At 51.7% G+C, this 16686-nt stretch overlaps 6 protein-coding genes across 6 annotated transcripts; 4 read left to right on the top strand and 2 right to left on the bottom strand.

Moving 5' to 3' along the window:
- The first annotated feature begins 135 nt into the window (after nt 1-135).
- PHYSODRAFT_284776 (hypothetical protein) lies at nt 136-1086 on the top strand. Its single transcript, XM_009520657.1, has one exon. The coding sequence runs from the start codon at nt 148-150 to the stop codon at nt 976-978; it is 831 nt and encodes a 276-aa protein (XP_009518952.1). The 5' UTR covers nt 136-147; the 3' UTR covers nt 979-1086.
- A 1997-nt stretch (nt 1087-3083) lies between these two features.
- PHYSODRAFT_482232 (hypothetical protein) lies at nt 3084-4303 on the top strand (the record flags this gene model as incomplete). Its single annotated transcript, XM_009520656.1, has 4 exons — nt 3084-3275; nt 3368-3613; nt 3697-3798; nt 3872-4303. The coding sequence occupies 4 exons, from the start codon at nt 3084-3086 to the stop codon at nt 4301-4303; spliced, it is 972 nt and encodes a 323-aa protein (XP_009518951.1).
- Nucleotides 4304-4435: 132 nt separating this feature from the next.
- Nucleotides 4436-5153, bottom strand: PHYSODRAFT_353855 (hypothetical protein). The gene has a single exon (XM_009520655.1). It carries the CDS (start codon nt 5105-5107, stop codon nt 4478-4480), a length of 630 nt encoding a protein of 209 aa, XP_009518950.1. The 5' UTR covers nt 5108-5153; the 3' UTR covers nt 4436-4477.
- A 253-nt stretch (nt 5154-5406) lies between these two features.
- Nucleotides 5407-6460, top strand: PHYSODRAFT_295979 (hypothetical protein; the record flags this gene model as incomplete). Its single annotated transcript, XM_009520654.1, has 6 exons — nt 5407-5506; nt 5582-5640; nt 5731-5901; nt 5977-6020; nt 6099-6163; nt 6240-6460. The coding sequence occupies 6 exons, from the start codon at nt 5407-5409 to the stop codon at nt 6458-6460; spliced, it is 660 nt and encodes a 219-aa protein (XP_009518949.1).
- A 118-nt stretch (nt 6461-6578) lies between these two features.
- PHYSODRAFT_310914 (hypothetical protein) lies at nt 6579-7458 on the bottom strand (the record flags this gene model as incomplete). The annotated part of the gene is made up of 3 exons (XM_009520653.1): nt 6579-6955; nt 7032-7135; nt 7220-7458. The coding sequence occupies 3 exons, from the start codon at nt 7456-7458 to the stop codon at nt 6579-6581; spliced, it is 720 nt and encodes a 239-aa protein (XP_009518948.1).
- Nucleotides 7459-7704: 246 nt separating this feature from the next.
- Nucleotides 7705-12943, top strand: PHYSODRAFT_463651 (hypothetical protein; the record flags this gene model as incomplete). The annotated part of the gene is made up of 15 exons (XM_009520652.1): nt 7705-8071; nt 8150-8246; nt 8321-8443; nt 8517-8606; nt 8695-8770; nt 8854-8923; nt 9013-9195; nt 9623-9784; nt 9865-9931; nt 10165-10287; nt 10872-11151; nt 11210-11281; nt 11344-11418; nt 11877-12009; nt 12321-12943. Coding segments are annotated over 15 exons (2541 nt in total), but the record flags the coding sequence as incomplete, so codon positions are not given.
- Between the last annotated feature and the right edge of the window lie 3743 nt (nt 12944-16686).

Genomic DNA, 16686 nt, shown 5'->3' with positions numbered 1-16686 from the left:
AGTTGTAAACGTTAACTATGGATTTATTATGGGGGACATCGCAATGCTGAGTTTGCCTGCCGAAACCGATTATATCAGGTGCGGGCAACCCACTTCCAGCGAAACCAAGGATCCCGAAAGGGCGGCCACAAAGAGAAGATCGACCTCATGGTGCTGTCTCGAGCCGTGGTGTTGCTGTGCGTGGCGGCAGCCTTGCTGTCCGAGGCCCCCGGCGGTGCCGTCGGCGCCGAGCTTGTGCCTCGACAGCTGGAGCAGGAGTCGCTGAAGGTGCACGTCAAGCTTCACCAGAACGAGGCGGTGCAGCCGGAGAACCACGCTCCTGCCAAGAAGCATCACTCGCCCCACAAAAAGGACGGGGCTGAAGAGGCCACGGACAACGGCGAGACCGTGCGCAACTTCGACCACGGCACGGTCCGCATCGAGTCGAAGGACGCCCCGCCCGCGAAGAAGCTGGCCAAGGGTCGCCACCAGAAGGATGCCAGCCCGCAAGCGCCAAAGGACGAGACCGTCGTCGAGTACAACCACGGGACGGTCAAGATTTCTGGCAAGAAGGCGAGCGTGACCACTGATGGAGAGACGAAGCGTACGAAGGACAAGCCCAAGAAGGCGGCTGCGCCGAACGAGAAGGAAGTCACCAGTACGGCCAACGATGTGAACGAGCTCGTGACGAAACTCAGCAGCACAGACTCGGCCGACAAGAAGTCGCTCATCGACGCGTACGGTCCTGTGGTTGTCATCTGCGGCATCATCGGTGGTTTGGCTGCCATTATTGGCGTCGCTGGCTTTGTCATGGGCGAACCCAAGTCGAGCATCGGGGATCTTGACGACTCCGACGATCTGGACGTTGACGTTGAAGCTAATGCCGCATCGGTTAGCATTCAAGACGCTGCTGACGACGGCAAAGAACCTTTGGAATGCTCGGACGCCGAAGAAGAGGAAGGATCATTCGCCAACGGGACGCCGCACGTGTCAGTGTAAACAGGCTCCTGACGCTATCGGCGCAGGAATTCATGGCCCTCAGACCGAGGGCATCAGTGGCATTGAGTTCGGGCCTGCGCTTTCATTTATATACGTACGATATACTGTACTCGTTGGCCTGTTGCAACCCATAGCCAGCCATTTCCTTTAAAATAAGCGACCGTCTTGTTTTCCGTCGGTCGTCTAGCAGCATCGCATGTTGTCCGTTGTGGCAGCGCGAATAGCGCGACGTTACAAACCAACAATATAGCAAAATTGGCTCAGCGGCAACGAGCGTTGCTCCTCAGTCTTCCTTCTTACTGCGTTGAAGTACATGCAGCTACTTGCAAGCCACTCACTGCCAATAGGGAGTCGAACCTGGCAAAAAACGTGCTGATTTTTAGGGCGATTTGATGTTGATTATTTCGGCGAAATCTTGTTGATTTTCAAAATCAACCACCTCCGGAGGTGGTTGATTTGAAAAATCATCATGATGATTTCGAACTTCAAGTGGTATTGTGCGTTGCATACTTTTTGGCACTTTGGACTGTAACTCGTACGACTTATGGAGCATGGCTTATCTATAAATCGTACTCGAGTACGAATTGCTATAAGTCGTGGATGGTCAATGAGCACTAAGTAGTGCACAAACGCCATCTCCTGCATGATTTAGCACATCCAGCATGGATTAGCATCCGTTTGGCACTTTTAGAAAGTGCAATTTCCGAGCCAAATCGGGCTCGAAGCACGACTTGAGCAACTTGCATTCAAAGCCTCCATGATTTACCACTAAGTACGAGCACTAACTAGTGCACTAATTAGGAGGGCAAACTGGATGCAAAGCACAATACCGCTTGCTGTTCCCTCCTCGACCTCCGATACAATTTCAGCTGTTTTTGAAGTCCCTCCTCAACTAGAAATTGTTGTGTATGTGTTTAGGAAGTTTTCACACGAATCCTCTCCAAATAAACACGTTCACTATCACTTTAAACAAGTTTTAGATGTTAACTCGCGATGGTGGAGACGTTGTGAGCTGTTGGACAGTGTTACGTTGGAGTCGGCCATTGCTAGGTATAAAGCTGAATATAAGCAGATGTATATGCACTAAGCAAGAGCCTGCGCGTGCTGGCGAAAAAGGAAGTGATAATTCCCTGTTTTCACCATCTAGTTTAGTTTAGTTTTGTGGTGAGGTACATTACAGTCGTTTAGTCTTGCTAACAACTCAGCCAATGTCCGTCCAGCAGAAGCCTACACATCTTCTGCCAGCTTGCTAACTACTTGTGGGTGCTAGCACATGCGCGCTTATCATGCGCGCCTGCAAGTTTGACCGGTTTGTGGCGTCTGCGTCGTCGCTTGGGGCCGGGTGTGTGGTTAACCATTGATCGATGTCCCCTGGAAGGAACTCCACAATGGGTAACCAGAGAGAAGGCAGTACCCCAAGGTCTGCCTCGAGAATCTGCGTACTGGTTCTGGTGTCCATGGCGATATTAGCCAGTTCAACACCATCTACATGCGAAAGCTGAGAGTGAGTACCCTACAGGCGTCCCCGGGCTAGTCCCGGCTGTATATTTTAATGTACCTCGCACAGGAAGTACAAGCAGTTCTCAAGATTTGCGCGCTACTTCTGCAAACACATTGACTTAGATGCGTGTACAGCGAGACCTACTGCGACAAGTGGCACGTTGCATCAATACCTCCACAGCTAAGCTTGTAGTAACTCAGTACATACTCCTCTATGTTCAGACGTGAATCTTGTTGATTCGCAAACATCATAAGTACCACTGTGGCGAATAGGCCGGGGACGCCTGTACTTTGATTTGTTGATTTTTGGGGCAGAACGTTGCTGATTATTCGGCCCCGTCTCTGATGATATTTTTGTCGCCATTTCGAAGGTTCGATCCCCCTAATTGGACAGCTTCAAGTAGCCCGATACAAAAATAAAGAAGTTAAGCCTCCCACAATTCGTACTATCTTTGGCAGGTCCTGACTCGGCAAACTGAACGTCAGTTTGTAGGTCGTCCGGCACTTCCTCGCTCTCTTCCGCTTGGCCACCTCCGCTCGTGCGTCCATCGATCCACCGTCGGCCTGCAGGTCTCTGGTATTTATAATTGCTGACTGGAGCAGCCATGACGTCGCACCTGTGGGTCATCGGGGTGTCGCTGTCGCTCACCGCCACGCTCTTCGGCACGCTGGGCAAGGTGCTGCTCAAGTTGGCGCACACGTCGTCGCAGGCGCTGTCGGTCAAGGCTGCGGCGACCGTGTGCGTGTTCCTACTGAACCCGGTGTTCGACGCCATGAGCTACGCGTATGCTGCACAGGTGAGGACCAGCAGCTTCCGTTGCGGTGCCCTACACGTCCACGTGGCATGCTAACAGACCTCTGCGTGTTGTTGTGCAATTGCAATCTCCAGTCCATTTTGGCTCCCATGGCCGGCTTCAGCGTGGTGTGGAACATCGTACTGTCACCTTATCTGCTGAACGAGAAGCTGTCCACGCATGACTTGAGAGGTTCGGCGGTCATCCTGCTCGGCTGCATGCTCGTGGGCATTTCGGGGAGTCACGACACGCCGACACACCACAGTGCCGAACTGTTTGCACTCTTCCAGAGCAACATCTTCATCGAGTATGCCATCTTTGCCGTGTGCACGGCAGTAGTGGTGAGTTCGTCGAGGTGGTGGATGGAGCGTCGTTTTGAGCTTCGACTGGCTGACGTGGTGTTGGTGTCGTGCTGCTTTGACAGTTGGTGTGGATGATCTGCAGCTATGAGAAGAAGAGCGGATGGAGGAGGTTTGCATTTGGCGCGCTTTCCGGGCTCATTGGCGGCAATCTCTTCTTCTTGAAGGTATGTTCGTAGTGCAGCATTCCGATGTAGGAAGCATTGATCCTAGTTGCGGCGCTTTCGTATTGCTGTTCAGGCCTCAGTTGAGCTGCTCGCGGAAGGTGGCGGCATCTGGACCAACCCCGAGACGTATGCCATTTTCGTGAGTGCACTGTCAACGGCAGGAGGCGGCATTTACGTTCTGGATCTTGGTCTGCGCGAGTACGATGCGCTTTACCTGGTGGCAATCTACCAGGCCTTCCTCATCCTGATCGGCTCCGTGTCGGGAGTGATCTTTTTCCACGAGATTTCAGGCATGAACTCCTGGTGGCAATTGGTTGTCTACCCAATGAGCATCGTCACAACGGTGGGCGGCATCATTGTCTTGTCAGAGAAGCACACCGAGCACTGCGACGCCTCAATCAGTGGCGCGATCAACGGAGCCAAGCAAGGTGAAATCTCACCGCTTATTATCTCGCAGAACGGAGTCAAGAACGGCTTCAAGCACGGCTCCCTAGAGGCTGTTTAATAGCGCTTCAGGTATCGCACCGAGCTGCAGCTGCGGCTCCTGTAGGCAAGAAATAGCAACATCAACAAATACTCGTACACATAGACGTTTGGCTTTCGGCGATTGATACGAAAGCCAGCAAATGCATTTTTTCACGCAACACTACTGTCTACTAGTATGATGACGCGCTACATCTTAGTTGCAGCAGGTGGCCTTGGCGTCCGGGTCAGGGAAGTACATGCCCGCGGCCTTGAGCTTGCGGTTGATGTAGAACATGGCGCCGGCGATGATGGCCACGACAGTCGCGACGAAGCCAAGGATGGTCTGCAGCGTCTGCTGGTACTGCTCCTCCTTCTTCTGGGCCGCAGCAGCTTCGCGCTGGGCACGCGACTGCTTCTTGCCCTTGCGGCTGCGACGCTTGGGCTTCTCGGTCTTCTTCTCTTCCGTCTCACCCTTCTCCTCCTTGTCCAGACGCTCCAGGTAGCGCTGGATGCGACGCGCCACCTCGGCGCGGCAGCGGTCCGACACCTTGGTGGGGTCGGTCGGGTTCTCCTGCACCTGCTTGAGGCACTTGGTCGACATCTTGGAGAAGACCTTCTCGATGGCCTCAGGCGTCAGACGCGGGTCGATCTCCTGCACCGGCACGGCGTCAGCCTCGTCCGGCTGCGCCCCCGTCTCGGGCTGCGCCTCCAGCGTCTCCTCCTCGACGATCAGGTCGCTGTCCACGTCGACCGCCACCTCCTGCGGCTCGGCCGTTTCAGCCATGCCCACGGCAGCCAGCACCGCCAGCGCCACCAGCAGCAGAGTCAGAATTCCACCGCGCATCTCGAGGTAATTAACTTGGGTCTGGAGGCCTCCACGGATAAGTTCGGACGACGGCAACTTGACGAATGACACGCGGCCGAGCGGATCGTTTCCGCGAAAGCGCTTAATTAGTGGTGCATGTCAGCAACACCTTATTAGGGGTTGTTGAATATTTACGTGCGCCACATCACACCGCGCTAAAAACAGTGCGGCCAATTGAGTCCCGCATTTTCTGCTTGATTTTCCATCGAGAGCTCTCTGTTGTGCGTGCGGTAGTCGACGTCCTCCTTCCCCGCGGCGTGTATCGAGAGCAGAGCAGGATGACCACCATCTTCGACGGCTACGATGAGGAGTACCGCGCGCTGACCGGCGACATCTCCAAGAAGATCAGCGAGATCGCGTCCTACGAGGACCAGAAAGGTGAGCGAACCGGAGTCTGATTCGACCGTGGGTGGGGCCAATTACGCTAATAATGTTGTGATTGTTGTGCTGCAGACAAGAAGAAGGCGAGCATCGTGCATGTAGGCGACCTGCTGACTCAAGCCACGCAGCTGGTAGGACGGACGCATTCGCTCCTGCTGAAGACGGTGGAGGGGGATCTATCTGACGAAGCTGACGACGCTGGCCTTTGTGTATGTGTTTAGATCCAGCAGATGGAGCTGGAGGTGAGGAGTCTGGATGCGGCGACGCGCCGAGAGCTGTCGAAGAAGGTAGACCAGTACAAGAAGAGTCTGGCGTCGCTGTCGGCGGATCACAAGAAAATCCGCGAAAAAGAGGAGCGAGAAGGACTCTTAGGAGACCGCGATGGCAACGCGGTAAGAGCGGCCTTGCGCTCGGTGATTCTGCGTTTGTGGATGTGTTTTACTGATGTTATGATTGTGGTTTGATAGGCTTCGGCTGAGCACCGTAGTCGCATGGCAGCAGCTACGAACAAGTACGTGCTTTCGTGTGTCATTCACGACGTCTAGGGGAGCAGAAAGTAACCAGCGTGATCTTGTTTCTGGTTATGCAGGATGAAGGGAACGACGGACAAGCTAGCGGCTGCACGGAAAGAGATTGCTGACACGGAGGAAGTTGGTAAGTGAACGAGTGTTTTTTTTTAATATGCTGTAGCGGGAAATCTGACCTTCGACTATGTGTTGAAACTTTGTAGCGCTAGCAATTGGTGACGAGCTTAGCCGAAATCGCGAAAAGATCGAAGCGACGCACGCTAAGGTGAAGGGTGTGAATGAGATGGCTCGCCGAGGAGGCAACATTGTGGGTCGAATGTCAGCACGTGACAAGCGCCAACGCCTCGCTCTTTCGATTGCTGCGGGCTTTATCGTCATCGCGATTCTGCTGCTGATTTACTTCGGCATCTTCAAAAAGAAGTAGAGACGGATCCTCGCGAGTTGGGCAGTAAGCCAGTAAATTGCATTACTTTTGTTCACAAATATTGAGCTCTCTTCAAGCCTGACGAATGCAGAACCTTGCCAAACGCTCATACAGCACTTCAGACCGCAAAACGCTCGTTAGCCTCCTGCTTAAAGGTGTGGCCTCCACTTGTACCAGCGGCATCAGCTGGGCGCAGCGACCTTTCCTCTGGAGTTCCCTTGGCCGTCGGCGACTTTTTCCCTTGGACGCTGCCTCCTTTCGAGAGGTAGATCGGGGCGTATCCATTTTGATGACGCCTGCGCTGGTGCAGGACCAACCCAAGACAAAACAAGGCAGTCACGGAGGCAGCTACAACAGCGGTAGGAGTCCGCGGTGCCGTGGCCTTGGAATCGGACTCGAGCGGTTCACCCGGCGCATCGAAAATACCAATGGCGACCTTGCTACCGTAGAACTGACCGCTGTTGTATTCCTGCATAATCTGCGCTCGCTCGTCATCTTCACAGTAGTAGGGGCATAACTACTATGAGCATGGATTTAGTAAAGAACCCTCCACGGAAGAAAGCGAACTTGCCTGAGAGAGCATGACGCTTGTAGCCTTCCAGCTTCCACGAGGCTCCAAATTCGTGCGTCAGCAGGATACTGTAGAACTCCACCTTGGACATGTCAAACTGGCAGCTACCAGATCCACAGGGCAACTTCAGTTAGAAGCTCCCACGATCTCTTATCTTCGCAGATACTACGTCACATCTTCGTCCCCACCTGTCCCCCTTCGCCGTCGATGGATCCGACAAGCAGTCCGTTAGCGGCGCCAGCTGCACCAGCATCGCAACTTTGGTGCTGTTCTCGGTCACGGTCTTGGACTCGCTGGCCGACACGATACTCACAGGTTTGTACCCCTCCGCCGCAGAGACGCCAAGCTTCTGGTTGAGCTTGCCCACGCCCAGCTGACACGTGCTGAAGAGCTCCATGCACGACGGCATCGTGAGCAGCGTAGCCATCTCCAGCCCCAGGCACTGGTTGAAGTCTGCGTGGACAACCGCAGCCCAGCACAGCGCGGCGATCGCCACGAACGTCAGCGCCAACGACCTCATTGCGCTCTTCCAGCAGCGGATCTTGTGTGTCGATTACCATGAAAGGTCGCACGATCAAAACTCTCTTATGGCATATTGTATACCCCCACAATTCGCCACACCATAGGTCTGCATTTCGTCCAGCAATATTGACTTTGAAAGATGGTGCCGCCGATGCGTAAGGACGGCGATGTGCTCGCCATGGGCATCGAGGGCAGCGCCAACAAGCTGGGCGTAGGGATCATCCGCTACCGCGCGGACGGCGAGACGGAGATCCTGTCGAACCCTCGCAAGACGTACATCACGCCGCCCGGCCAGGGCTTCCTGCCGCGCGAGACAGCCTGGCATCACCAGAACCACGTCGTGGGCATCGTGCGGGCGGCTCTGGCCGAGGCCAACGTGTCGCCGCAGCAGCTGGACTGCATCTGCTACACCAAGGGCCCGGGCATGGGCGGGCCGCTGCGCTCGGCCGCCGTCTGCGCGCGGATGCTGTCGCTGCTGTGGAACAAGCCGCTGGTGGGCGTCAACCACTGCGTCGGACGTCAGTGCTCTAGCTGCAATGATGGAGGTGTTACAGGTGGTGGTCTTGCTAACTTGTGGCGCGTGTCGGTTGGTGCAGATATTGAGATGGGCCGCACGGTGACCAAGGCCGCCGACCCGGTGGTGCTCTACGTCAGCGGTGGCAACACCCAAGTGATCGCCTACTCGATGCAATGGTGCGGGATGCCTTGAGGTGGACTTGGTGGTATTAGAGGTTGCTAATGAATGGGGGTACTTGTGCACTGTGCAGCTATCGCATTTTCGGCGAGACGATCGATATCGCAGTTGGAAACTGCCTGGATCGCTTTGCGCGAGTGTTGGAGCTGTCGAACGACCCGAGTCCGGGGTACAATATCGAAGTGCTGGCGAGAGAGTGCGTGAAGTTTTGGCTTGGGGAATGTTCAAGGCTTGCGATGACTGACGTGACGTGCTTGTTGTGGGTGCAGAGGCAAGAAGTTCATTGAGCTGCCGTACATCGTGAAGGGAATGGACGTGTCTTTCTCCGGTATCTCGACTTTCATTGAAAAGGAGGCCAAGTATGTCGGAAATACTGCACTTCGCTTTGCTAGAAGGTAAAGTGAATGCTGGCGTCTCACCGTACTGTGTTTTGATTTTTGTTTTCAGCGAGAAGATCAAGTCTGGGGAATGCACCAAGGCCGACTTGTGCTACTCGCTGCAGGAAACAATCTTCGCCATGCTGGTATTATGTCGCTCTTCTCCAGGACTGCACAGATGTTGGGGTGGAAGCTCATTTTGTCGTTTTCTTCGTGTCCTATTTACCAGGTGGAAATTACGGAGCGTGCGATGGCTCACTGTGGACAATCGGAGGTGCTTATCGTTGGCGGCGTCGGATGTACGTTCAAAATGCTTTCCTGTTTTCACTTACGTGCCTGGGTTGGCAGCTCAGGGGCAATGGCGCTGACTGATTTTGCTACTTTGTAGGTAACCTGCGTCTTCAGGAAATGATGGGTATTATGGCGAAGGAGCGCAACGGACGCGTCTGTGCCATGGACCAGCGCTATTGCATCGACAATGGCGCGATGATCGCCCAAGCTGGTGTCCTTCAATTCCAGTACGGTGAAGCCACGCCCCTCAAGGAAGCTACGTGCACGCAGAGGTATGATTGTTGACTTGAGCTGAAAGGTACTCTCGATGCTGCTTATACTAATATTTTCCTTGTCGATAGATTCCGCACGGATGAGGTTCCAGTCATTTGGCGCTCGGACTGATGATGATCGCTGATCTTGGGCATACAGGCCCAGGCTTGAAAATAAAATCTTGCCAATTGTGATCAAATTTGAAGAGTCGCGCGGTCCAGTCTCCATTTGGTGTGAAGTAGGCATGCCAGGAAGCGATGGTCAGGAAACAGAGGAAGTGGCGTACGCTGACCAACACCAGGACCCAGCTAGGCCCAGAAGTCGAGCCGAGGCCCTGATCCACACCCTTTCACAGTACCAGGACGTCTACCCCGTTTTGCAACGTGGAATCCAGTTCCTGTACCAGGAGCTTTCTGATGGGATCGCCGCAGATAAAGACGACCAGGAAATCAAAGATTGCATCGGGTCCTTTATTGCTACGGGAGCTCTGGTGGGGACTGTAGACGCCATGCTTGCGAACTTGGACTCGCCAGCGTTTATTGCTTCTTGTTTCGAGCTCCTGCTGGGAATGCTGAATATCGCCGAGGATATCGTGGCAAGCTCCATCCTTAAAAACGGTAAGACTTCTACGACCACGGGTACTACTAGTACACGCACATCGCAGATAACTAACCCAAATGATAATGCTCTGCCTTAGACATTCTGATCATTCTCGACAAAATCGTTCATAAGGTGAACTACCAGAACGAACCTGCCTGCGTTCGGTGTGGAATCAATATTCTATCCAAGCTTGCCAAGAACCTGGAAAGAGTTGAAAGTGGACTGTGGACCCAACTTGTCGCAACCACCGCACAAGCAATGGTACGCCTCCATCTATGAAATAAATTCATAAGGGGGGATAGCTTCTTACGTTGTTTCGCTGGCAGCTTACGGATTCGCTGGACAATGGCCTCGAACTCGATTGCGTGCTGACCTTGAAGTTGCTTTTTCAGCTAAGAACGGATATTGGAGTCCCCGCAACATCCGCGAACGTGGTTCTGAAGACTATTGACCAGTGCAATCACCAATTGGATGGAGTAAGCACCGCGTTTGCTTCGGCTGCTGTGGCAGTCATCTTTCGGTATGAATGCAATACTATGTGGATCAAATACGCAACATCTAATTAATTTCACAGAATTGTAGATGCTGGAGGATCTAGTGCACTTCGAGCTCCACACCTTGGGTTTTCGGTGCCCGTTCTGGCAGCTGCCTTGCATCAATATCAGCTCAAGATGGATCTAGATGATGTACGAAACGTATTCCGATGTCAATACTTGCACCTGATTTTTTTTTCATTGTGTAGTAACCGGGTGACCATTTGTTGCATCCTATGAAGACTCACAGAACCTGTGTGGAGAAGCTGATTCGAGCACCTCTTCAAAGTGCTGTCCAGAGCTCGTTAACATGTTTGATAAATCTCGCGTTACCTCCTGATGAATCGTAGGTACAATGCCGTATTTTGACACGACGCAATCACGTGAATAATGCTGTGTACATTGAACTTGCGTTTTGTCCCTAGGCACACTGAAGCCCAGGTAAATGCATTTCAAACTGCAGCGATGACGCTTTTGCTGAGTGTTGTATGGAGGTATGTGCCTGAGTGTTTGAGTTAGTTCCGTCTTGATTCTCATACAACAGCTCCGTGCCCAAATTTATTATGAACAGAGAGGAAGCTCGTGCTTTTCTAGATAGCGGGGGGATAGCAGTAATTACCAACGTTTTCGCCGGGGAATCTGCGCTCGGCAATACAACTATTGAAACAGCAGTGGCTCAAGCACTGTACTATGTGTCGATGCATTGGCCGGACGAAACGTGGAACGAAGTCCAAATAAATGGCAGTGGCGTCCACAAGTGGATTGAAGTGATCAGCGACAGATGTGAGGATGGAAACGATGAGCTTATACGCCACCTTCTAGCAACGCTGAAAACGCTGCTACATTGCGAAGTAAGACTATCGAGAGGTTAAAAGCCCAACCATGGATAACTTACTTTGCGTGGCGTAGGGATTTTCGGAAAAGTTTACGGAAAGCAACGGTGCTGCCCTTTTCGTATCAGTACTGAGTAAACGTCAAGAGGTAAGAAAATATTGGATGTTAGGGGTATACGGTACTTTGCTAACAACTCCTGTCCATTGTAGCTACCACTAAGCGCTCACGTAGTTGTTACGACTCTCATGTCATCTCGTGTATGCCAACCTGATTTATTACCGTACGTGGCGTTCTGCTAGCTGCTATCGTAGTAAATGCTGTATGCCTTCCCTTCACATTTTTTTTACTGTAAATTCGCAGAAGCTTCTGTTCCCTCGTTGCGGAATCGATGCTCGCCCTGGACACTAACCACTCGTATCAACTGGAGTGTGCGATGGCATTGACACGGCTGATAGCACAGCAAAGTTCTGATCAGCCGCTGTTGTCAAACCAACATGTCCGAGATATAGTTCGTGTCATGCGCGTCAAGCTGTCAGAGTGCTCTTTCATAGGAGAAATGCTCAATCTTGTGGTGAATGCACTGGTGAGGAGCACAACCGCACCTTTATCGACTCGTTTTGATTCGGTTACTGACGTGTATTTTTTTCAGTTAAACAGCAGCATCCGAGCGGCGTTTATTGACCGAGCGTTACTGCAAGTTGTGTCCAAGGCAATTTGCTCGTACCAGTGGGAATCTAAAGAGTCCCCGGGCCTGAACGCACGGCTCATTATTTGTGACGTGGCTCACAAGCTTGATGTAACCAGAAACCTCAGTACGATCGAGCCACAAGCTCACGTCTCAAACGGGCAGTCCTTCAGCACTCAGGTATTTTATGGTATGTTGCTGTTAAGATGTACAAACCTGATGTTAGTGTTTCTTGCGATGAACAGGCAATATTGACAGAAGCGTTGGATACGTGCTGCAGTGTCGTGGGAGCTCTAGCGTTTGTCAAACCTTTTGTCCCCCTCTTGATCGAAGAAGGTTCCATTCAGCGTATTACTGGAATGCTGCGTTATGCAAAGCAAGAACTGTTACTACGCAGCGAGGCTTCGTTTGTCCAGCTCGTCACAACGTGTTTCTATTCCTTACTGAATGTGGTGACAGCCCCAGCAGTGACGCAAGGAATGGGAATACCAGTAGCTCAAGATTCTCACGATGGAGTTGACGGACGGACAGTCTGCTCGCAGTTAGTTAAATCTGGGGCCGATGATGCAGTTATTGGCTGTCTCGAGGAAGCCTTACACGTGAAGAAATTCCCAGCTTTGCTTGTGGACGGTGGCTGTCAAGTGCTTCAGGCCATGTTGGCATCTCCGATACCAATATCTAACGAAGTGGAAAGTCGGTGGATTGCAGTGGTTACCTCAATTCTACAGCGCAACCCAACTCAACAGCGCACTCGGAAGTTGCTGTTTGCAACGACTTTGACAGTTCTCTCTCGTGGAAAGCAGTTAGCTAAGACAGCCGGGGGGCAACATATCAAGATGATGAAGGTGATACTAAACGGTCTGGAGGATTCGATACAGCACGAGAGCAGTTGCACGCTCCTCCAAGGAGAATGTACGGGCGCAATTCGAATCCTTGAGGAAATCGCAAAGGTGTCCGATGCCATGTCGGATGCTTTGGTCTCCAGATGCTTAGGCGTTCTGGGGAAACTAACTGGAATATTTATTCTTTCTCCCTCGTTAACCGCACAAGATAACGTTGTGCATTTTGATAAAGCAATTGCACTTTTTGCGACGACGAGCTACGTGAGTCGACTAATTAAGCGCCTGGAGAGGTGCTTGGCGACCAAGAGTGGCGTTATTGATTGCGCCTCAATGACAAACTCGACGGATGATTTCAAGGCTCTTGAGGCGATACTGTTTTCCAGTCAAGTACGGAAGACAGTTGACGCTTATCACCGTATCTTTGGCTATCTCGCAGCTGTAGTGGAGAACTTCGGTGCTCACGTGGAGGAGATGGGGGACTACGCCTCGTTCTTCCTAGAACTGGGCTGCTTATTAAGCCAGCTACTTCCTACGGCGCAGCGAGAAGAAGTCATCAATACAGCGCTATGCCAGTTCGCAGAGAGTACAGCATGGCATTCCATGCGCTGGATCGCTGCATTGGCGGATCGTGGCTGGAGCGAATTCACGTTGGTCATCGAGTTCGTACTTCTCCGAATCGTCTCAGGATTTACGGTCCTTGAGCCCGCTTTGCTGATGGAACTTCTCGACGCACTGAACTACCTTCTTCGATGCAGTCAGTGCAGAGAAATAGTGCTGGCGTCCTCTCACATCAGCGAACTGGAAAACGTGCTGTGGCAGCTTGTACAGGCAGATTTGGCACACCTAGAGGCGGAAGCGGATGGTTACGATGTCGCTGTATCTGTGCTGGGGATAATTTCTATGCTTCTCTCATCGTTTTCTGAGAACGTGTTCTCTATTCACAGCGAGGAAAATGGCAGTGACGTGTTAGTTCGTTTGTGCCTGGGAACGCTGAATATTTTTTTCTCGGACACGAACGCTGGCCTGACCAAGTCCGCACTTCTGGAAGAAATTCTTCAGACCACTGGTGTTATTCTTCAGCATTGTATAGAACTTGGAGCGGAACACGTGCGTCATATTACTCAACATCGAGCTACACGTCACGCTTTGGCCTCATCGACCAGTACAATAGCCATACACAGAAAGCCCTGCCAAACTTGGTGTGCCGTTGTGTTGGGGGCTGTGATCCAGCATCATGGGCTTCTCTACGCGGAAAAGATTTTGCAACTATCTTCGGACCCAATCGCGCTGCTGATCAGCCTCGTCAAAATTGTAATTGCAGATATGAGCGTTCTCTCGTGGAAGAGCCTGGCAGATTGTGTGGGAATGGTGAATGGTGCGAAAGGCTGGCAGTTGGATTGCAACGAGTTATTCGGAAAATTATATCAGCAAAGCAAGCGCTTGGTTCATAGCCAAACTACCGTGGCTAATGCACGAAGGATCAAAAGACACATTACAGACAGCGTCGCTTGCCTAACTTTGAAGTTTGGCCAGCTTACGACAGACGCCTCAACCGTTGGATCGGGCTGTAGTCTGAAGGAGATTGCTCAATCTGGGTCGGCTTTCTACGAGCTCTTCAATGCTGCTCCTAGTTTTGAAATCTCCGAGTACTCAGCGATAGTCAGCCTTCATCTCAACATTGCCAGAGTGGTTGGTTTAAAGGTTGATACCGATAGAACCACCGTGGAGGACTCAGCGGTGAGTTTGAGACAATTGTTGAACCCGATTTGTATTTCTGACGAAGCGCTAGCGGACTACATGGACTTAGCCGTGGCGCTATATCTTTCGCCTTCTGTTCGAGCGGCTGCATGGCAATTTGTTGACGCTTGCACGCACGTGTTGTCCAATGTGATGCAACGACTTGCAACGGGCGTAAATCGATCGCAGTGCCTTGAAAAGAGTCTTCAAAATTGTGTTTCGGCTCTTAGAACCGTGTACGGTGCCCGATGGGAAAGTGGAGAGGTGGAAAGTGTACTGGAACTTCTGAGAGTGTTCTCTCCACACAAGTGGTCTCAGGAGCTGCTCCTAGAATCAATTTTGGTTCTTCCCCAAGGTCTCCTGCACTTCTTTGAGCTCGCCCGTGGTGCGCCAAGTAACGATGTTCACGTGACAATCTTCACGTTCTTGTTCGATCATGTTAATGACATACGCCACAAAACGCAGCGGATTGAAAGTGGCGAGCTCACTGCGATTTTGGCAGTGGTAAAGCAGAATCTCGCTGGAAAAGTTGGTGACACGGGTCAACGAGGATGGCGGCAAATTTCAGGGAGCGACGTGTTGCGGGCTGCTCTTGAAACCCTGAAGCTCTTCAGCAAGCGAAAAAACTGTGCAGTTCTCTGCTCGGATTTAGGGGGTATTGGCATTTTGCACAACGTACTTTGTGCACCCTCTCAGTATGCAGACATCATTTATTTAGCCCTGGAGATCGTCTGCCTTCTTGCTGGCTATGGCGCAAACCTGGATCACGAAAGCATAAAATTTGCACTACAACTGCTGTTTATTTACGTTGAAACAAGTGAAGGCTCTTCTTCCACCCGGTGGGCGTATCTCGTACTGGAGTATTTCTTAGCGGTCGACCCCTCGAAGCTCAACATGTCCTTGATACAGCAATGTAGAACGCTGATAATACCTGCATCAGCGCGATCGGATGAAGAGACCGAGACGCTTGTTCTACAGCTATACATTACACGACAGAAGGTAATATCCGCAGCATCCAAACCCCGTTGTACTGCTACAACCTCGGTAGCCAATGAATCGGAGCTGCAGATGCCTCTGTCCGAGAACGAAATTCTGAAGATCATTTCGTCGAATTGCCGAAGTATAGTCCAGGTGTCGAGTGAACCCCAGGAGTGCTTGTACGTTGACCTGAACACTTCCGAGAAAACTTCAATTGAGCCCCTGGCGTATATCCACTTGCGAGAAGCCGTCAACCAACTCAGCCTTGTGTTGGACGACCCAGACATGGCTTCAAACAGAAGATATGTGTTCGATTTGGTGCCATCTCTCTGTGAAATCGTTGTTCTTCACACAATAACGACCCCAATGATCTGCCAAGTGATGCAAATGCTAGATCAGATAGCATTCGTGCACCCGTCTGTCGTGCGTTCGAATGAGGAGCTCGATATTCCTGCGTTACTAGCATCCTGCTCGTTGCACCAATGTCTATCGCTTCCGTTTGCTCGATGTCTCGCAAGGTTTTGCAACAACGTTGCTACCGAAGGTGGAGGCCCAACTGAGACCAGTTTTGAGAAGTTTGAGCCTCTACTGGATCTGTTATTTGAGCTACTCCAAAACTGGAAACTTGATGAGGAGGTCGTTGATGAGTGCCTGTCGACGCTCCGCATTCTTAACAATAAGATCGGTGTTCAATGCTTTCGTAGTGTTGGAAGTCGCGACAGCTTAGCTGTCCTCAACACCGCTGTCCTGCCATATATCGGCAGCAGTCCAACGGCTTGGAATTGGCTCAAGTGCATATCAACCATAATCTGCGCCTCTGATGATCTGGTTCATGAATCAATTGAAGCCACAACCAACGTTGTCGTCGGCATCATCCGCATGTTCATGAGCCACAGTTTCATGGTGAGGAGAGCTCTTACAGTTCTTGCGTGCATCTACCAAGAGAAGCGGCATTTAACTCTGCAGCACTTAATCGACTCAGATGGCGTTGGTGTACTGCTGACGTGTCTGAAGTTGCATGCCAACGACGGCTGGATAGGGCGCTCTTGCCTTGGGTTGTTGCTGGACATAGCGTCTCGAAGTACCTCATTCCAGACACAAATTGCTCAGCTTGTGGCAGCCGATGCAGCTGAATCGATACTGCTCGTGTGCAAGAAGAACTCTGACAACGCTAATATTTGCAATATGTGCATTGAATTCGTAAATCGAATGTTGGAAGTATTTGAACACCAATCCGGAAAGCATGTACAGACGTGGATACTTCTGGGAGACAGAGCAAGAAAGAAATCGGAGTTGTTGGCGAATCTACT

The sequence above is a fragment of the Phytophthora sojae genome (assembly GCF_000149755.1).
Source record: "Phytophthora sojae unplaced genomic scaffold PHYSOscaffold_2, whole genome shotgun sequence".
NCBI classification, from domain to species: domain Eukaryota; phylum Oomycota; class Peronosporomycetes; order Peronosporales; family Peronosporaceae; genus Phytophthora; species Phytophthora sojae.
Note: the sequence above shows the minus strand (reverse complement) of the source record. Positions and strands in the feature narration are given on the sequence as shown.

What these genes read in the sequence shown, in the direction of transcription:
- PHYSODRAFT_284776 (XM_009520657.1), top strand. Translation starts at nt 148, where the DNA reads ATGGTGCTGTCTCGAGCCGTGGTGTTGCTGTGCGTGGCGGCAGCCTTG.
- PHYSODRAFT_353855 (XM_009520655.1), bottom strand. Translation starts at nt 5,107, where the DNA reads ATGCGCGGTGGAATTCTGACTCTGCTGCTGGTGGCGCTGGCGGTGCTG.